The sequence below is a fragment of the Numida meleagris genome, chromosome 9, assembly GCF_002078875.1.
Source record: "Numida meleagris isolate 19003 breed g44 Domestic line chromosome 9, NumMel1.0, whole genome shotgun sequence".
Classification (NCBI taxonomy): domain Eukaryota; kingdom Metazoa; phylum Chordata; class Aves; order Galliformes; family Numididae; genus Numida; species Numida meleagris.
Genome location: NC_034417.1, coordinates 3,299,417 through 3,316,296, shown reverse-complemented (window position 1 = coordinate 3,316,296; position 16,880 = coordinate 3,299,417). Strand labels below are relative to the sequence as shown.

Genomic DNA, 16,880 nt, shown 5'->3' with positions numbered 1-16,880 from the left:
ACACCTACAACACCTATAAATGTAAGCCACGATGTGAATATACTCCTCCACAACACAGTGATGAGATGCAGAAATCTCAGTGCAATTTGTAACATAAAGAAGCAGGAAACGACATCTGCCTGACCTCAGAGCCCTGCGACCCTCCTCCCAGGACTGTTACCAGGGCCCCTCCGGGTGTTTCACGCTACAGTCTGGTTCTTGCTCGTCGCTGAAGAACCTTGTGCCTTCTTCATGAGCCAACAGTACGTCCCAAATGAAACAGCTTTACCAGATAAAACCTGGAGCTGAAATTCCTGACAATTCTGTACTCAGCCCTTTGACCACCATTAGCTGGCAGCGCTACACCAGTTAGTCTTGGACAACTGGGAAGCTTTCCTAATAATCCCTGCTAGCCTTCAGCAATCACAGACAAAAGGAACGTCTGTGTTCTCCTCCAGACTAGAGCAGTCGTGTACCAGGTCAGTTTAGGTTAATGAACTTCCTCACCCATGAGACCCCGCAACACCCCTACCAAAGGATTCCAGTGAGGAGGAGGGGAAATGAGGCCAGGGCAGCAGAACCCATCTGGGGAAAGACACACCCTTCTCCTGGGCCCGGGCAGATCGTGGTCCTGAGCACAAAGCAGCACTTGAGGCTTGACGCAAATTATGGCTTTGACACAGAGACCGAAGAGGATTACCTTCCACAGCACTTCCCTGAGACAGTGAATAAAAGGTTCTTGGTAGTAGTACATCATGGCCCTAACCAAATATGAACACTGCCAAATAAGCCAGGGACTGCTGATTATAATGCAGTCACAGCTGCAACAGATACCAAACACGTGCAGTTTACTACAATCAAAGGCATATAGTTGGAATGTATGTAAATCCACAGCTTCAACCACCATCCTGCCACCTTCATTTATTTGTGCTCTGATTAGTTTCTGAGTCACAGAGGCTGGATATTATTACTGTCAACAAGTGACACTCTGGAAAAGAAAAGTGTCCAAATGAAAGTCAAGAAGGAAGCAAGTACAACTTGAACTTGTATTGGAGTACACGGTATAAACAGTGGTACACCTGAAAACACCCTCAAAGACATAGAGAACGCAGGGCACAGTCCTACCCGTCAGACAGCTGAAGAGAAACATTCCAAGGTGTTCCAAAAATCATGTCCTGACTAAACACTGTGATTTCCTGAGGCAAAACAAAGAAGTATGAAGACTAAGTAAACCAATACACAATTCACAAATGCATCCAAGCAACCAATTCTCGAATTTGCTTTATTTTTCTCTGCATAAGGAACCCTGCACAGGCAATTCAAATTAGAACAAAATAAATATGTGAATATTCATGTAAAACTGTCCTTGCTAATGAACAATTATACACAATGTACAACCCTTCATGTTCACTGGGAGGGCTTACAAATGTACTATTCCCAACAAAAAAATGCACCCAAATGTCTCCATGCAAACTTATCAAAAGTGACCAAAAAAAGGAGAAAAAAATTATTGATCATACTTTTTTTTTGTTTTCTTTTTTTCTTTTTTACAATCACAAAAAAAATAAAAACATCTAATTTTTTGTTACATTTAGAGTAACTAAAATGTGGCCACTGTTTATTAACATCCGTTTTTATGCTCCTAAAACATCTATGGTTACCATAAAATTATGTCAACAACAAATTGGACTTAGGGCACTATTTTCAGTAAAAGGAAGATGATTTTGTTCACAGAATGTTAATAATCTGTGTCTGAGCCCTCTGCATTGTCCACATTCCGTGAGAGCATATAATTGTCCATATCTATAGACCTGCAATTATTGATTGCATAGCGCAAACGCTCTGCCATGATTAGTTGACTGGAGTAAGGTGGGAGCCTCAGTTGAAAGAAACAAGTCTGTGAGGTAGGCAAGCTGTCGTAAGGCTGTGGAAATGGATAAAAGGTGGGACACTGGTAAGTTTGTGAATGTAGTAAAAAACGCAACATACCCATACTTCATTGCTTCCATCTTCCCTGCCTCTGTCGTTCAGCATTTTTCTCAGTTTACCTCAGTATTTCTTCTTAAGAAGCAGACTAGCATCCCTTGTTTACATCGCTTGTTTCCTCCTGAAGCGTGTGCCAAACTACTGCTATATCAACCACTCTGTGAATTATTCAGCTCAGTGAGGAAACGCAACTATCTGAAGTCCTGATCACAGTATTTAGCAACCCACTGGAAGATAACAAACATTCAAATTTATGTATCGTACTGTGCCTTAGCATGAGGGGATGTGAAAGACACCTAACCAAAGATGACAGTCAAACCACTGTTATCTTTGCCCAAATATTTGATTCAAACAGTTAGAGAACGTGCTTTCACTGCCCAGAACAATGACACCAAGTGAATTCATGTGCAATTCATGCAGTGTTCCGTGATCCTCCACAATTAAAATCTTTGGTTTTAATACCTCAGGGAATATCCTATCCCATACTTTCTCTGTAAATGTACAATTATGGAAACCTGGCTCCTATTCCCGAAGGACAGATTAAGCTAGACAGGAATAATAAGGATGGATAATAATAAATATTAAAAAAAAAAAAACAGCATCTTACCCTATCAACCTTCATTATTTGGAATCGCTGAGAGATATCAGCTGTGTTGGCTGGCAGTCGAGATCTTCCTGACACAAACCTCATGAAAAGGACTCTCTCCTCATTTGAAAATTCTTCAAGGGTATGCCAGAACCACTGGACAAGCTGATGCTGTTCATCAACTTCTCTGTATCGCACAACTTTCTTCAGAACTTCAACTGATATTTCTGGCATTCCGCAGACCATTTGCTCCAACTGCTTAGCAGTCAGAAGAGACAACAAGGGAACTGGAACAATCCAAGACATTCCTTCTCTTACAGCAGCCACCTATTGCCCAAAAAAGAAGAAACACTGGAAATGCAATTGTCTTACTTCTGTCACTTATTGTACCGTCCAAATAAATGCAGAGGTAATGTAATTGCTGAGGAACAGGGTACAAGGAGAGAACATCTGCCAAATGCATATGCATCCCCTATAAGGACCACATCCTCTCTCAAAATTGTGGAAAATATTAAAGGTAAAGAACTTAAAGTGCAAGTTTTCAGCACAAATGATAATGGCTAAACCAAGAAGTGGTGTAGATATCATACATCTGAGCTGGAACAAATTGATTTTTTTCTAGAAGGCATGATTTGGTGAACCCCGTTGTGAAAGTTTCTTTCTAATGCAGGTAACAATATTCTGCATGTATCTATACATTGAGAAAAAGGAAAAGAATTTTCTTAACAAGTAATTAGCACATTTAGTGCTTTTACAAGCTTCACTACACAAGTGACAAAATACACAGAACTATAAAAATAATAGATAATTAATACTTCTCAGAATGTTTAATGTTGTATTTTTAGTTTCAGTGCTAAAGCAGAAGAGAAACAGTTTTAAAAACCAATGTTTGTTCATAGTATTTACTTCAGCTAGACTACGTTGCTATGATGTCTAATAACGCTACACAGCAAGTACAATTGTGTGGAGTTTCCCAAGAGGGGATGACAGTTGCAATGGCACTAGTCTAGTGAGAGTACTTCTTGTTTCCAGTGCTCTTTTGTCAAACATGCATCTGCTAAGGAAAGCAGGATTGGCCTAAAACAAGCAAATAAAAAACCAGAAAAGTTTGTGGGGGAAAAACAATCCCTGGGGACCCAGCCAAGATGCAGAAAACCAAGCTTTTCTTATTCACTGGAATAAGTAATGGAAAACTTACCTAAATTAAAAATGCTGTTCACGTTAACAGTGGTGGAGAGGGTCATGATATGATTCTTACCTGACGGTCCATTTCATGAAGTCTGTACTCAATTGCCCTCTCCACATATTCTTTCCTGTTTGAAAAGGTAAGTGGGATGCTGTTCCCTCCAGGGATTATGGGAACCATTTTGCCATCAGCACTTTGGCCAACAAAAGAATCTAAAGGAATCATCTGTTATGCAAAACAGAAAAACTTTGTTTAGTTTAAGTCACTCAAGTGATCTAAGTTTAGTATTTTACTATCAGTTATCCAGAATTATATTCAGATCACAAACAATTGCAAACGTATATTAAGTCCTTGTTATCCCAATAAAACAAATAGTAGTGTTAAGGTCAATCTACTAACAGTGATCACTTGCAGAATGAACTCAAAAGCTCCAACTTTCATAACTTACCTCATGGAAATTTTCTTCAGTAATCCCACTGTCTTCAATGTGAAGAATGCTGTTGAGGGTCTGCACATAGAGCAGATCTACCTCCTCCAAATCCTCCAAGATGAGTGGGATACAACAAAGTTGCTTCCAGACCATTGGAGCCAAATGAAGATCTAATGGCTTTTTCGTACGAATAGCTACACCCATGAGAATGCCCAAAAATTTAAACTGCATCAGATGTTCATCTAAACATGCTGAAGGGTTAAAGAGAAACCTGAAAGAAAAGACAGTGAAGGCTGTAGTATAATTTCTGTGCTGCTTCATTAGAAGCAAAAGACCAAGTATTTCTAAGCACTCCACAGTAACTGCCAACACACTTATCAGTAAGGGGTGTCCAAGTCAGAAGATTATCTTAAACTGCTGAAATAAGGGACACCAAGATGGACAGAATTAGTCCCTGCTAACAAATGCTGACATTCCTGATGCTATGCTCAATCCTGCAATCCAGAAAGTTTGTGTTAAAATCATGCCCTCTCCTTCATGTCAAAGTAACATCACAACCTGAAGGAAAAAACACACTAGGGGCAATCATGAAGTCTCACCATTTGGTCAAAAAAAAAAAAAAAAAAGTTAACAGTAGTTAATTTTGACCTCCTCACATTGGCAGTAAAAAGAAATTCTAGATAACTTACCTATCCCTGTTGTAGCCTACTTCAGCTGTAGCATTTGGGGAAGGAATAAGCAGGTCTACTACTCCAGTTTCAAGTTCCTTAAAAACCAACAAGAAAAACAACAACAAAAACATTTTCAGACATGAGAACAACAAACATATTAGAGAAATATTTTGACATATTACATAATGCATTACAAGATAGAATATTCTACTACACTGAAGATAAACTACTCAAAAATTCCTGTGTAATATTTAAAGGAAAAAAACATGACAGGGTGATTTTTATTCATAAAATCGTGTTTATTTAAAGAAAGACCTGCCTTTACATCAGACTATAATGGTTGTTTTGCTGTGACTACTCTGTGATATATTACTGGCACTTGTTCTGGAACTCATCAAAGTTCCAGAACAAGTCTAAACTCTACACCCTATTGGTACTTTTTTTTTTTCTTTTGCAAGAACCACAAACAAAATGCATGTTTAAATTAGTTACGTTCTGAACTTTTATTAGCCCTCCCTCATATTTAATGTAAACTTCTTAGGAAAAAAACCATAAATTAAACCTCAAGTTTGTCTCTAAATCAACCCTCTCTGGTGTTATGGACTTCAGAAAATGAATTAATAAATGAAGTTTTTCAGTTTCTTTCATCCTGTCTCCCAACTGTAACTGATTCCAGCTCCAGCACTATCCATGGCTGTTCCCATGTCCCAGACTAAGCAGACATATTAATTATCCTCTTTTGGTAGTGTTAATGCTAATCATTTGGGATTTGACACTTCTGAAAGAATAAAGGAACAACCAAAGTTCTGCAGCTAGTATTGCCTTAAATCCTGTGCCACAGAGCTGAGACACACCTTAGAACAAGAAGTATGTGTTAGCATGGACCAGATCTTTATTAGTGCTGCTAGTCTGATGCCCTCAGTTTCCAGATGAATCTGAAAAGACAGCCATGCTGTCAACAGCAGAAATACCTGGGCTCAAGTTAAGACAAAAATGCATAAATTCTAGTGAACTCCTTTCCAGCACAGAACCTGAGAAGTGACACTTATCTTCATATCTTTATATGTGAGAATGTACATCATTCTCTGAAACATCTGCCAGAGGCGTTTCTGTATTGTGCGGATGGAATCTTAGTGGAAATATTGGCTGGGGAAAATGGGTGCCTGCAAAATGCACCTGTAAGGTGTAGGGGCTATCACGGAACATCAAGGGGATCTACTGTAACGCTAAGTTGTAGTGTGGCTTTTTTGCATCTCCTTGCTACAATCTAAAGGGTTTTTCCTCAGAGGCATCCCTAAGTAGACAGTTCTAGTACTGTGGCTCAGGTCTGAAGAACAAGAAGAATTTGCAATGCTGAGTAAAGGAAAATTGACAAACAAAAATGAGACAAAACAAAAAACTCTACCAGGCATTTCAAACTGATACACTTCTCATACCTGACACATTTCTGTAATAGTGTCATCAAACACACCCCCTGCATCATCAGCTCCTTCTCCAACCAGTTTCACTTTCCAGGCACGAGAAGGCAGGCGAAGGTCTGATGCATTCAGCTTTACCACTTGCCTTGCAATCTGTACAAAAATGGGTTTGCATTTCCGACCCCTTTTGAAAAAAAAAAGAAGAAAAAGACACAACCATGCAAGGTAACTCATAAAGGTTACTGAAGCCATTTGCTCATAATGAAGATGTATAGAGTTCGGTATGCTAGAAGTCATGGAAAACCTAAGAGGATCAATATTTGTTTGGTATCTAATACATTGCCTGTGAAAATGATACTGACCTGGTTGATATTCTTTTTACAGTAATCTGAGGACCATAGTTTTTCCCCTGAACCATGGTCTTTCCTATAGAGCGTACCATAGGGAGCGTGTACACTCGTGGTGCTAGCAAGGGTCTTAGCTGTCCTTGAACTATACCCCATGTTCCAGCATTGTAATGAGATGTACTGTTCTGTAACAAAGCAGTATGAAAACAACCATATTAATAAAGGTCATTAACTCAATTACGGAATAAAACCTTCATAATTAATCACTAGCACTTCAATATTTCACAAAGAAGGTAGGCAGTTCTTTTTTACAGCTTTGAGGATAGTAACTTTTTGAAAACTGGCATATTAACATAACTGAAAATACATAATGGTACTTGGACAAAGCCTGGCTTAATCCAAATTTATATATTTACTAGGAAAAAAAAACAACTTACAGACCCTACTAATGAGGCCTGGTGAGAAACTTGCTAGTGACATGGCACAACACAAGAGAGCTAAAATACATTTTTTTAAATGGAATTTTACCTGGTTATTGGGACTGAGGTTAAGTAATCTCCATGAAGAGTACATGAGGTCAGAGAAATGGTACAGCAGTCTGAGCCTTGCTCTTACTGTATGAATGCTCACTTCCTTCAGTGCCCCATACTGCGGTGGGATGGCATCAGGTAAGCCAAGCTGTAAAGGCACGGATACACCTACCGCACAAGACAGAAAACATTACTTCATAAAGCAAAACTGAGACACTAAGGTAATTTGAAAACCTGAATGGATGTAAACCGGAACAAATTTGTGCCAAACATTCCAAAGTTCTTGTTACACTCATCCCTCATGAAACACAAAGACTAATTCAAATGACCACACAGACCATCTCGGTTCTTTACCTGGAGCTCTGGGTGGAACCGGGGGTGCTGTCCAGGCAGCACTGTGGCAACGTCCTGCTGAAATTTGTCGAATATTCTTTCCTTGCAGGACTGTTATTAGGGTTGGTTCTCTGACATGGTTAGTATGGCCAAGTCCAAGCTGACAAATTATAACAGTTGTAAGACACAAATAAGAATCAACAACTGTGAAACTGCTTCTAAAACACTCTCAAGCAAAGATGTAGATATTTTTACCATTTGTTCTGCACCATATACTGGCTTAAAAACATTTTCCTTGTAGATCTTTTATTACGCCTGCATTTCCCTTTCATTTTGGATAGAATATTATGTCCACGCTTAATGACAGTAGGAAATCTAGGGGGCAAAGAGACCTGAGAACAGCTTGAGATTTTCTGAAAGATCATTTGTACACTGAGAAATTAATCTATGCTGCTGAGGCATCTATATTGCACAATCCTTCTCATACAGATTCAACGCAGCTCACACCTCTTCTATGCAATTTAAGTAACACTTCTGCTCTAGCAGGTACATTCTTGCAAGTGTTTCCAAGGGTGAAGTGTTGCACTCCTGCAACTCTTTACAAGGGTAGATAATGGCAGGACAAGGGGAAACGGTTTTAAGTTGAAGGAGGGAAGATTTAGGTTGGATGTCAGGGGGAAGTTCTTCACCAAGAGAGTGGTGAGGTGCTGGAACAGGCTGCCCAGAGAGGTTGTGGATGCCCCGTCCCTGGAGGTGTTCAAGGCCGGGTTGGATGGGGCCTTGGACAGCCTGATCTAGTATTAGATGTGAACGTTGGCAGCCCTGCCTATGGCAGGGGGGTTGGAGTTTGATGATCCTTGAGGTCCCTTCCAACCCAAGCCATTCTATGAATCTTTGAAGTGTTTGAAAAAACAATCAGCATAAAAAGAAATTCTACTGAAAATCTTCTGATTTTTTCCCAATAGTTTTGCATTTCCTATTGTAAAAGTAATAACTTTGTACCTTAAGAGTATACAAAATTATTTCTACAACATATAAAACAAACTTTTTCCATTCCAAGGGAAAGTATACAAAATAAGCTTTCAGAATCAAGTTTGTTTTTTTTTTTACACTAAGTTTTTCTCTTCCAAAAATTTAACAAACGCATGATTATAAAAATAGACAAAGGTTCCTTTCAAAAATTATTCTAAACAATTCGCTCAAACCATTCTCAAAAATTCAACCCTGAAATGCGGCAGCACTAACTTTGCCCAACATTCTTGAAACTTCCAGAGTCAAAACATCAAGAGACTCGGTCTTACACTGGCAGCATACAAAACTGTCAAAATCTGAAATCCTTTCAAAAAATTTGAGTTATACATTGGGTGCGAGAAGAGAATGGACTTTCAAGGGCAGTGATAAAATCAGCATCCCAAAGGAAAAAGAGTGTTTAATATTTACTATTTTCTTCGCGTGAAAATGACTCTATAAAATTAATCTTTTCTTTAAGAAAAGTAGATAAAAAGTTCATACATCTGATTGCCACCCACCATAATTCTTTTTTAATATTTAAAAACATTGATTGTTGGTCATGAATCAGTAAAGTTTTGTCTTCTTTCAAGAAACATTTTGACAAGTATGCATTTAGATAAAATGTTCTCAGTGCTTTCCCAACCGGCTGCCATGTAAGTGCACAGGAAATTAAAAAGAAAATTGTGGAGAATGGAAAGGAAAAGGACAAAAAAAAAAACAACTTGATTTTCCACCAGAAGATATTCCAACCACATCTATAAAGTATAATGAAGTTAGAAATAAACAGGAAACAGTACATACCTGCCCTTCAGAGTTGCTCCCCCAAGCATATACATCCCCTGTTGATGATAAAGCTAGTGTATGCTCTGCTCCTACTGCTATGTCTTCAATGAAGACTCCTGACAGTACTGGGACTTGTTGGGGTCTGTTGTGATTTCGAGCTCGGCCTTCTGGCAAACCAATAAGGCGATCTGAAACGGCAAGGAAACGTCTATATATGTAAAGATCATCAAAAGTTCATTTTCCTTGCAGGCAGAAGTCGGGGAGGGACAAAAAGCAACTCCAAATACTCTCAGAACTGGGACATTAGTGCAAATTGTTGTGGAGAAATCTAGTGTACATTTCCTACAAAGCACTGCTTGTGCTTACTGATATTGCTAAAGTTATTTGCACTTTAAAACCGAAACAAGATCAAGATCTATTAAAACAAGACATCTAGATCAAAACATGTGATTTTGTAACACACTTGAATTAATTGACTTGAAAAGAGAAAACATGTTTAATTCAGTGATGCTGGCAATTTCCCTGTCCTGATTCTTAACAGCTTGTGCAGGTACAGGCTCTATTAGGCAAAGCAAACGTTCAAGTAACACAATGGCTTTAGACATACGAAATTCAATGAAATGTTACGGAAACACTTGTCAAAAACTAAATTAAACACTCTTTGAAACCTATATCGTGAGGCTATTGTGAGATAAAACTGGATTTTAGGCCTATATGTAGATCTGTGGCTATGTTAATACTGCATCTTGAAATTCCAAGATTCGCATAAGGTCACTCTTACAAACGCATGCTAATGTCCTTCATTTTCATTTTCAATATATAGGTGCAAAAGTCCAAATGTTAGATTATCCTACCTTGTCCAAAAGTATACACATGACCATCTTTTGTCAACGCAACAGAAAACTGTGTTCCACAGGCAACTTTCTTTATGCCAATTCCACAGAGAATATCCACTTTCTAAGGGGGTAAATGAGAGGACAAAGAACTATGGCATTATGAAGATATAAAAAGAAAATAAACATGAATTTCATCTGTAACTTCTGTTTCCAAGAAGAATTTTAATAATTCCCTCAATGCACACTTTGTAGCATAACTCTAACTAGTATCTGTAAATGAATACAAAAACTGACACACTGTCTTCTCTGTACCTCTGACAGAACTAACATCTTATTCTATGCACAACAATTCAAAATACCTTTTATTTATTGGGAATTGGTGAGAGGTGGCATGAGAGGAAGTGGATGAGTATGTAAACAAGCTTACCCATAAATACCAAAATAAAGAACTCTCTCCTTTGAGCTAACCCTAAGATTTTCACTATTTGTATTATCGCTGACATTAGGTTGAATACCATTTACATGAAATTCTTTAAAGTGTCATGCTTATATAACATACTATCAGAATTATTTATGGTAGATTTTATTAGAACGGTATAGTATATAAAATTAGTAACTTAAATTCTGAAAAATACACTCTGAATGCTGTGTAATATATTTAGTAACAGTGAAAATTCTTGCAAAGAATACTTTTCCCTATGAATTCTAACCTGCGGTGAGGATTTTGCAGTGGAATTTCCCAAACCAAGTTTACCATAATCTCCATCTCCAAAAGCCCAAACCATTGAGCCATCAGTTGACACAGCCACGGTATGATTGAGTCCACAGGCCACCTGGTTCAGAGGAAAATGTTATTACCACAGTTTTTGCCACTACTAACTTAAACAACCCGAATACCTCTTAGAAAAGAAAAACTGTGTTTTAAAAAAATAATTATCCCTTTCAGGACACTGAAAATTCTACTGCTTCTTACAGCATTTTGAAGACAATAGGGTACTTTTCTGCTTGATTGTATTTTAGGTATTAGCTTCCACTCCTGCTCCAAAGAATAGTTTTATGCTAAGCATGCTCATTGCCTAAGAATATAAAATGTATTATGAAATCATACTTAATGGCTAATTATCAAAATGTTACAATGTTTTTTTTAAAAAAACAAAAACAGTTTTGCCAAAAGAGGCTCAAAAGTCTGGAAAGATATCAGAAAAAAATACACTTTTTCAAATTATGCCATCACAACCAAGGTACAATCCCAAACATAAAAATAGAACACTGAAATACATTGAAAATATCAGCTTTAAACGAAGATACGTTGACAGTTTTAGATAAACCATACCTGTCCAATCTGGTAACCCTCCAGTGCTGTGACTCTTTCTGGAAGTTTCTTATTGGAAGTATTACCAAGCCCTAATCGACCATAATCACCATTTCCAAACGTGAAAAGTTTGCCATCTGCTGTCACCACAGCTGAGTGTTTGAAGCCACATGACATCTGAAGTAAAACAAATATAATTTTCACATGCATTTTGTATTTTAGGAGTAAACTATTACACATAGAACTATGCAATAACTTTTTCATCTTATATATTCACATTATAAAGTCATAAAGCACAGGTACTACAGCATGAATTACTTCAACAATCTACCTCTTCTTCATTGTCACAGTAATGTTAGGAGAAGGACAGGAAGAACACATGCATAACTGTGTGGACAAAGGCCTTCAGGTATATTTATTGTTCATTTTTTTTTTCTTCTTTTAAAACCAAATACTGTTTTCTGGAAGCAGGTTGCTTGCCAAGCGCTAATTCTACTAAATAGCATGAAAGAATGCTGGTTTTGATACAGAAACCTTCAGTCAAAGCCAGGTATCTTCTGTACTGCTATGAAGCATACTTAGTACAGAGAAGGTAGACAGGGGACTCGTTTTAAAGAACAACGTTATCTGACAAAGATCGAGGGAAAGTTCTGAACTGTGCCTGTATTTTGACAGTCTTCAGATCATCCCTTTTTCACAGGCTCTTTCCAATTTTTAGACTTCTCAAGTAACAAGTGTCAAGTAACATCACAGCAGCAATGAACCTTGCGATATTAACTATTTTCAACTGGGAATTACGAACTTGCTTCATAATGCTCAGAGAGAAGTCAAAAGTTGCCTGTTTTCCTTCAGTATATGAATTGAAATTGGCAAGACTGACAGTGGTTCTGGAACATCTCTATCACTAACTGTACCATTTACCTGAAGGCAGTATTCATAAGCAGTAAGTTACTGTATTTACAGTTTGTAAGAGGAAAAAAATATGCTGTGGAACCTGCACCACTTCTTCTCCTTGCAGAGCCTCTATCTGTCTAGGCCTGCGCTGTCTGTCGCTGTTCCCATGTCCTAGTTTGCCATAATCTCCATCTCCCCAGCTAAAGACTTCCCCACTTTCAGTTAAAGCCATGGAATGTCCATCAGATCCACAAGAGGTCACCAGCTGCGTTACAACAAAGCCTGTTAAAGAAAATAGAGAAAACAATGTTTGCAGTAAATAAAAATGAAGTCCTAATATGCACTTATCCAAGTGCCCCAAGGGGTAGAAATTAAGTCTGGGCAAAGGCATCAACCAGGAATACACTTTTCTTATTACAGCAATTTCCTGATAGTATTATTTTGAAGAAACTCTGCAACTTCTCACGTACAACCTGTGCTTTTGACCAGTCGTTAGTTTTGAAATTAAATATTCCTATCTTAACCAAAGGTTTTTCCCCAGAGCCATCTTAAAATTACAGAATTTTAATATGTTACTACGTACATAATAAGAAATAAGCATCTAGTTTATTTGTCCAATTTTCAATTAACGATTACAATATTTTAACGTCAATCTGTGAAAATAGCATCAACACAAATAATTACATTAACTATCAAAATGATGTTCGCTACCAATCAATTTAATCTTTTCAAAACAGTTTTACCTTGCAGTGCTGAAATGACTGTTAACACATGAAGATCATCCGAATTTCCTTGTCCCAGTCGCCCATAGCTCCCTTCTCCACAAGCCAAAACTGTGCCATTAGCTTGAATGACAAAAGTACAATTCTGACCACAAACAACCTAGGCAAGAAAAATACACAGGAGTTATGGGTTTTTTTTTTTTGTTTTAGATGTAGCAATCTGTATTACAATTACAATGTATCATCTTATATTTTCAACCATTATTTTCCTCTGTGATTCTATCAAGACCGCAGACTCTTTAGTCACACTGCAAATACCTTGATGACAATCCTATTAACATAAAACATCACTTACAGCATGTTTAATGGACTTTGATTACCTAATTAGATCATAACACACATTCCTTCACTGAAACTTGCAACTGGTTTCAGCAAGCCTTCTTCCAGTGAGAGAAAATTTAATATGCTCCTACCTGAAGTATATTTAGTCTTGATGTTTCTAACCTGAATGTCAATTTTATCTCAGAAAACAAAACAAATGATTAATTATGCTAGAAAATACATGTTTTGAGCGTACTTAATAGTAAATTCAAACAAACAGAACACATACACAGAGAGATTTTGACATTCGAACAATGCAAGGTATAAATCAATAATAATAAAAAAATGTAGCTATCTTTAGGTGATCACCTGCTGAGCCTGAGAGAATGAAGGTGCTGCCACTGGCACCATGACATTTCTACCGGCTTCTGCTAACTGTCCATGTCTTCCTGCTCCCCACAGATACACGTCACATTTGCCTCCTAAGTGCCAATCCTATGGTGCAGCAGGAGAGAATGCTTTAGAAAAAGAGTACTTCCAAAAGCTTATTACAGCAAAGTAAATAAATGAAAATAAATAAATTTCCATTTTACTAACCTCTGGCCTTGATGTTGCCCAGGACATTATCTGTTCATCCATACCATTGATCCATTTACTGTTATCCTATGCAACAAAAAGCACAGTCGAATTCAGTTCAAGAGATGCACATTATTTTGTTGCTATGTAATACTTATTCCCTTATTAACTAAAAACAATATGGACATTCAGAGTATTCTAGAAAAATACAAAGGTAAGAGTGAACGTGAGCAAACTCAAAGATTTGATTTTTGTATGTAGACAAAGCCTACTTCCTTACTACGCCTCCCAGTGACACTGTTATTCATGGCTCATAATCAAAATATAAACAAAATCAAATAAAATTCATGATGAAATCATCTTTTTTAAAGCTTTTTGAAGCACGTTCTCTGAAGATTTTATAAGATTGCTGATAGTAATTTATTGATCCAACATTAAGATACGTCAGCCAAAATAAGAAGTCAAAGACAATTGACATCACTAAAATAATTCGGTGTAGGAATGTGCCAAGAAGTTACTCCAAAATTAGTACAGTGTGCTATTTCTTGCTTCTGTAACTTAAGATGATTACTGCGGTTTTTTTTCCAATATGCAATTGATTTGCACTTTGCAGTATATTCTGTACTAGATTACTAAAAAATGAACTTACATTTATTGCTGGTGCTTATGTATATAAATATATATGCCTATATAAACATACATTATAGAAATTTCCAGTTCAGAGATGTTAACTGCATCAAACCACATGTACAACACCAACATGCTTCCTTCTTGAGGCCAGGCTGGACAGGACCCTGGGCACCGTGATTTAGTTAGTGGCAACCCAGCCCACGGCAGAGGGTTGGAACTGGATGATCTTTAAGGTCCCTCCCAACCCAAGGCACTCTATAATTTTATGAATATAGCACATTTCACCATTAGGAGAGTAAGTTCATCCTCTGGAACAGGTTCCAGGTCTGGAACAGTAAAGGATTCTGGGAACTGTGCTCCTTTCGCCAGGGCTTCAGCAGCTTTTATGGTAGTTGAGAAACATTCTAGCCAGGCCCATTCTGTGGGACTCCAGGTTGAAGGATCAGGCAGGCAGTTCTGGTGATGAGGTGGTACTGGGGGATTGCACAACAGCTGATCTAGGTGGAGGCCCACAGCGAGTGATGCCAAGCACTGCATATAAGGACTGTGAACAAGCTGGTCTCCACAAACAACATGGGGCTAAAGGTGAGGGGAATGGGAAAGAGAAATCACACATGCGAAGTTAGGAATATAAAATCATCAATTTGGAAGCTAGTCCTACAGACAAATACTTTCTTCCATACTTAATCAAAGTCTTTCTAAAAAATTAAATATTCTCAAACTCGGAGATTGCTAGTTTAGAGAATATTGAAAGATGTTTACAGATGAGATATAGGAAATTTTTGGAGGGTCTCAGTCCTGGAAGACTGCAACCAGACCACCACAAAAGTGACCTCGAGAAACAGGAATTTCCAGTGTTCTCATTAGCTCTTACCTTTTCATAAGCATACTGTTCCTGAAGCATTATTGGCAAACGTTCCAAGAAAGCTCGCATGCAAGGAGCCATATTTAATCCTAGAACTCCTTGCTGTTTCAGTGCAGTCCTACACGTTGCAAGGATGTGATTGGAAGATATCCACTCTGATGTACAGTTCACTACCAACACATCCTGTGTAACAGCAGACACGAGACACGTTAAAAATAAAAAACTCATGAAATAGGGATTATTCAGCTGCACTGATTAACCACCAACTATCTTAGTTTCCAAAGAGGACAGAAAATATTTGTATTATCTCTGTTGATTAACAGTCTGCTGAAAAACATTATGGAGTAGCTCTCCCCATGTTGTCAATTCTTCATCTGTTACTGCCACATTCTCAAGGCAGCATTATGATTATCATTCCAAGGAAGAATGAAAACAGGTATTAACAAGCAGAGCTAATTTCTGTGGACAGCATAAATACAGTTAAGGGTTTGTCTTGTAATATAATTTTCAACATCAGGGTTGAATTCAGGAAAGACTTTCAAAGAATTTCCAAATACTTAGAACCAAATACAGCACAGCTCTACTAACAGGAGCCATAACTTGTGCCGTGTTCATCTTTATTCACAAAAAAGTTGTCTTCTGGAACAACCAGCTGCTGTTTGCCTTTTGTTTTTTAATCATGTGAGGAAGTGGGGGACTCGTGCAGGCTTGTAAATATTGCCACACTGCCACCTATGAAACTTCTGTTCAGATACCAGCAGATCTTGACAAAGTAAACATTGAAATAAATTTTGCTGTTCCTTAAAAAAAATTCTGACTTTGAGGCTGGTTTAGATTAAATTACATTACTGAGGTATCTTATTTGTTGGGAGAAAAAAAAATTCTTCATGCTGCATAAATAAAAAAAGTCTTTATCCTGTTCCTGTGGGCCATATACAGTGGCTGCCAATAAACAGAAATGCTTATGTAAGCAGTGTGTAGAGTCCTTTGTAACCACCAATTCAGAAGTATTCCCACCTCCTTCACCACCCAAAATTCAACATGAGACGTTTAAAACAAATAATTTAAAAAAAAAATCTTTTTAGGCTCAAGTGGTAGTTGAAAGTCAAAACAATGTATCTTGAAAATACACCAGTTGTACAGACCCTCAGTTACTCAAGCTGCTTTGTACACAAGTACACTTATATAATGCAAGCCAATAAACAGAGATAGGCCCCGTCTGCATAGTTCTTCCCCCTCACCCCTCCAAAAATACAAACAGAATTGTCTTTTAATAAGATAATTCTTAATTACACAAGCAACTGTAGGATTACTTTAACACACAGTATCACCTTTGATCTGTTACAGCATGCAGCTACTCCAACTTCAGGTATCCATACAGCAGTCTGAATAGCTCCAGAACCTATCACAACACTCTGCAGCACTGAGCCATCCTAAGGAAAGAAGTGTTCGTGTCAGGGTGCT

At 37.8% G+C, this 16,880-nt stretch overlaps 1 protein-coding gene across 8 annotated transcripts in view; it reads right to left on the bottom strand.

The window, feature by feature from the left end:
- The window catches only part of HERC1 (HECT and RLD domain containing E3 ubiquitin protein ligase family member 1), a 114,251-nt gene continuing 98,605 nt past the window's right edge, over positions 1,235-16,880 (bottom strand). For all 8 annotated transcript variants that reach the window (XM_021407801.1, XM_021407800.1, XM_021407802.1 and 5 more), the window contains exons 59-78: positions 16,748-16,849; positions 15,426-15,599; positions 14,837-15,130; positions 13,943-14,008; positions 13,715-13,840; positions 13,046-13,184; positions 12,403-12,584; positions 11,430-11,585; positions 10,807-10,929; positions 10,115-10,217; positions 9,279-9,448; positions 7,488-7,626; positions 7,132-7,301; positions 6,619-6,788; positions 6,275-6,440; positions 4,857-4,933; positions 4,186-4,438; positions 3,810-3,962; positions 2,573-2,878; positions 1,235-1,903 (exon numbers count right to left, since the gene is read on the bottom strand). In XM_021407801.1, the coding sequence (XP_021263476.1) occupies positions 1,718-1,903; positions 2,573-2,878; positions 3,810-3,962; positions 4,186-4,438; positions 4,857-4,933; positions 6,275-6,440; positions 6,619-6,788; positions 7,132-7,301; positions 7,488-7,626; positions 9,279-9,448; positions 10,115-10,217; positions 10,807-10,929; positions 11,430-11,585; positions 12,403-12,584; positions 13,046-13,184; positions 13,715-13,840; positions 13,943-14,008; positions 14,837-15,130; positions 15,426-15,599; positions 16,748-16,849 (3,255 nt within the window). In that variant the 3' untranslated portion in view covers positions 1,235-1,717. The remainder of the gene's footprint in view (positions 1,904-2,572; positions 2,879-3,809; positions 3,963-4,185; positions 4,439-4,856; positions 4,934-6,274; positions 6,441-6,618; positions 6,789-7,131; positions 7,302-7,487; positions 7,627-9,278; positions 9,449-10,114; positions 10,218-10,806; positions 10,930-11,429; positions 11,586-12,402; positions 12,585-13,045; positions 13,185-13,714; positions 13,841-13,942; positions 14,009-14,836; positions 15,131-15,425; positions 15,600-16,747; positions 16,850-16,880) is intronic.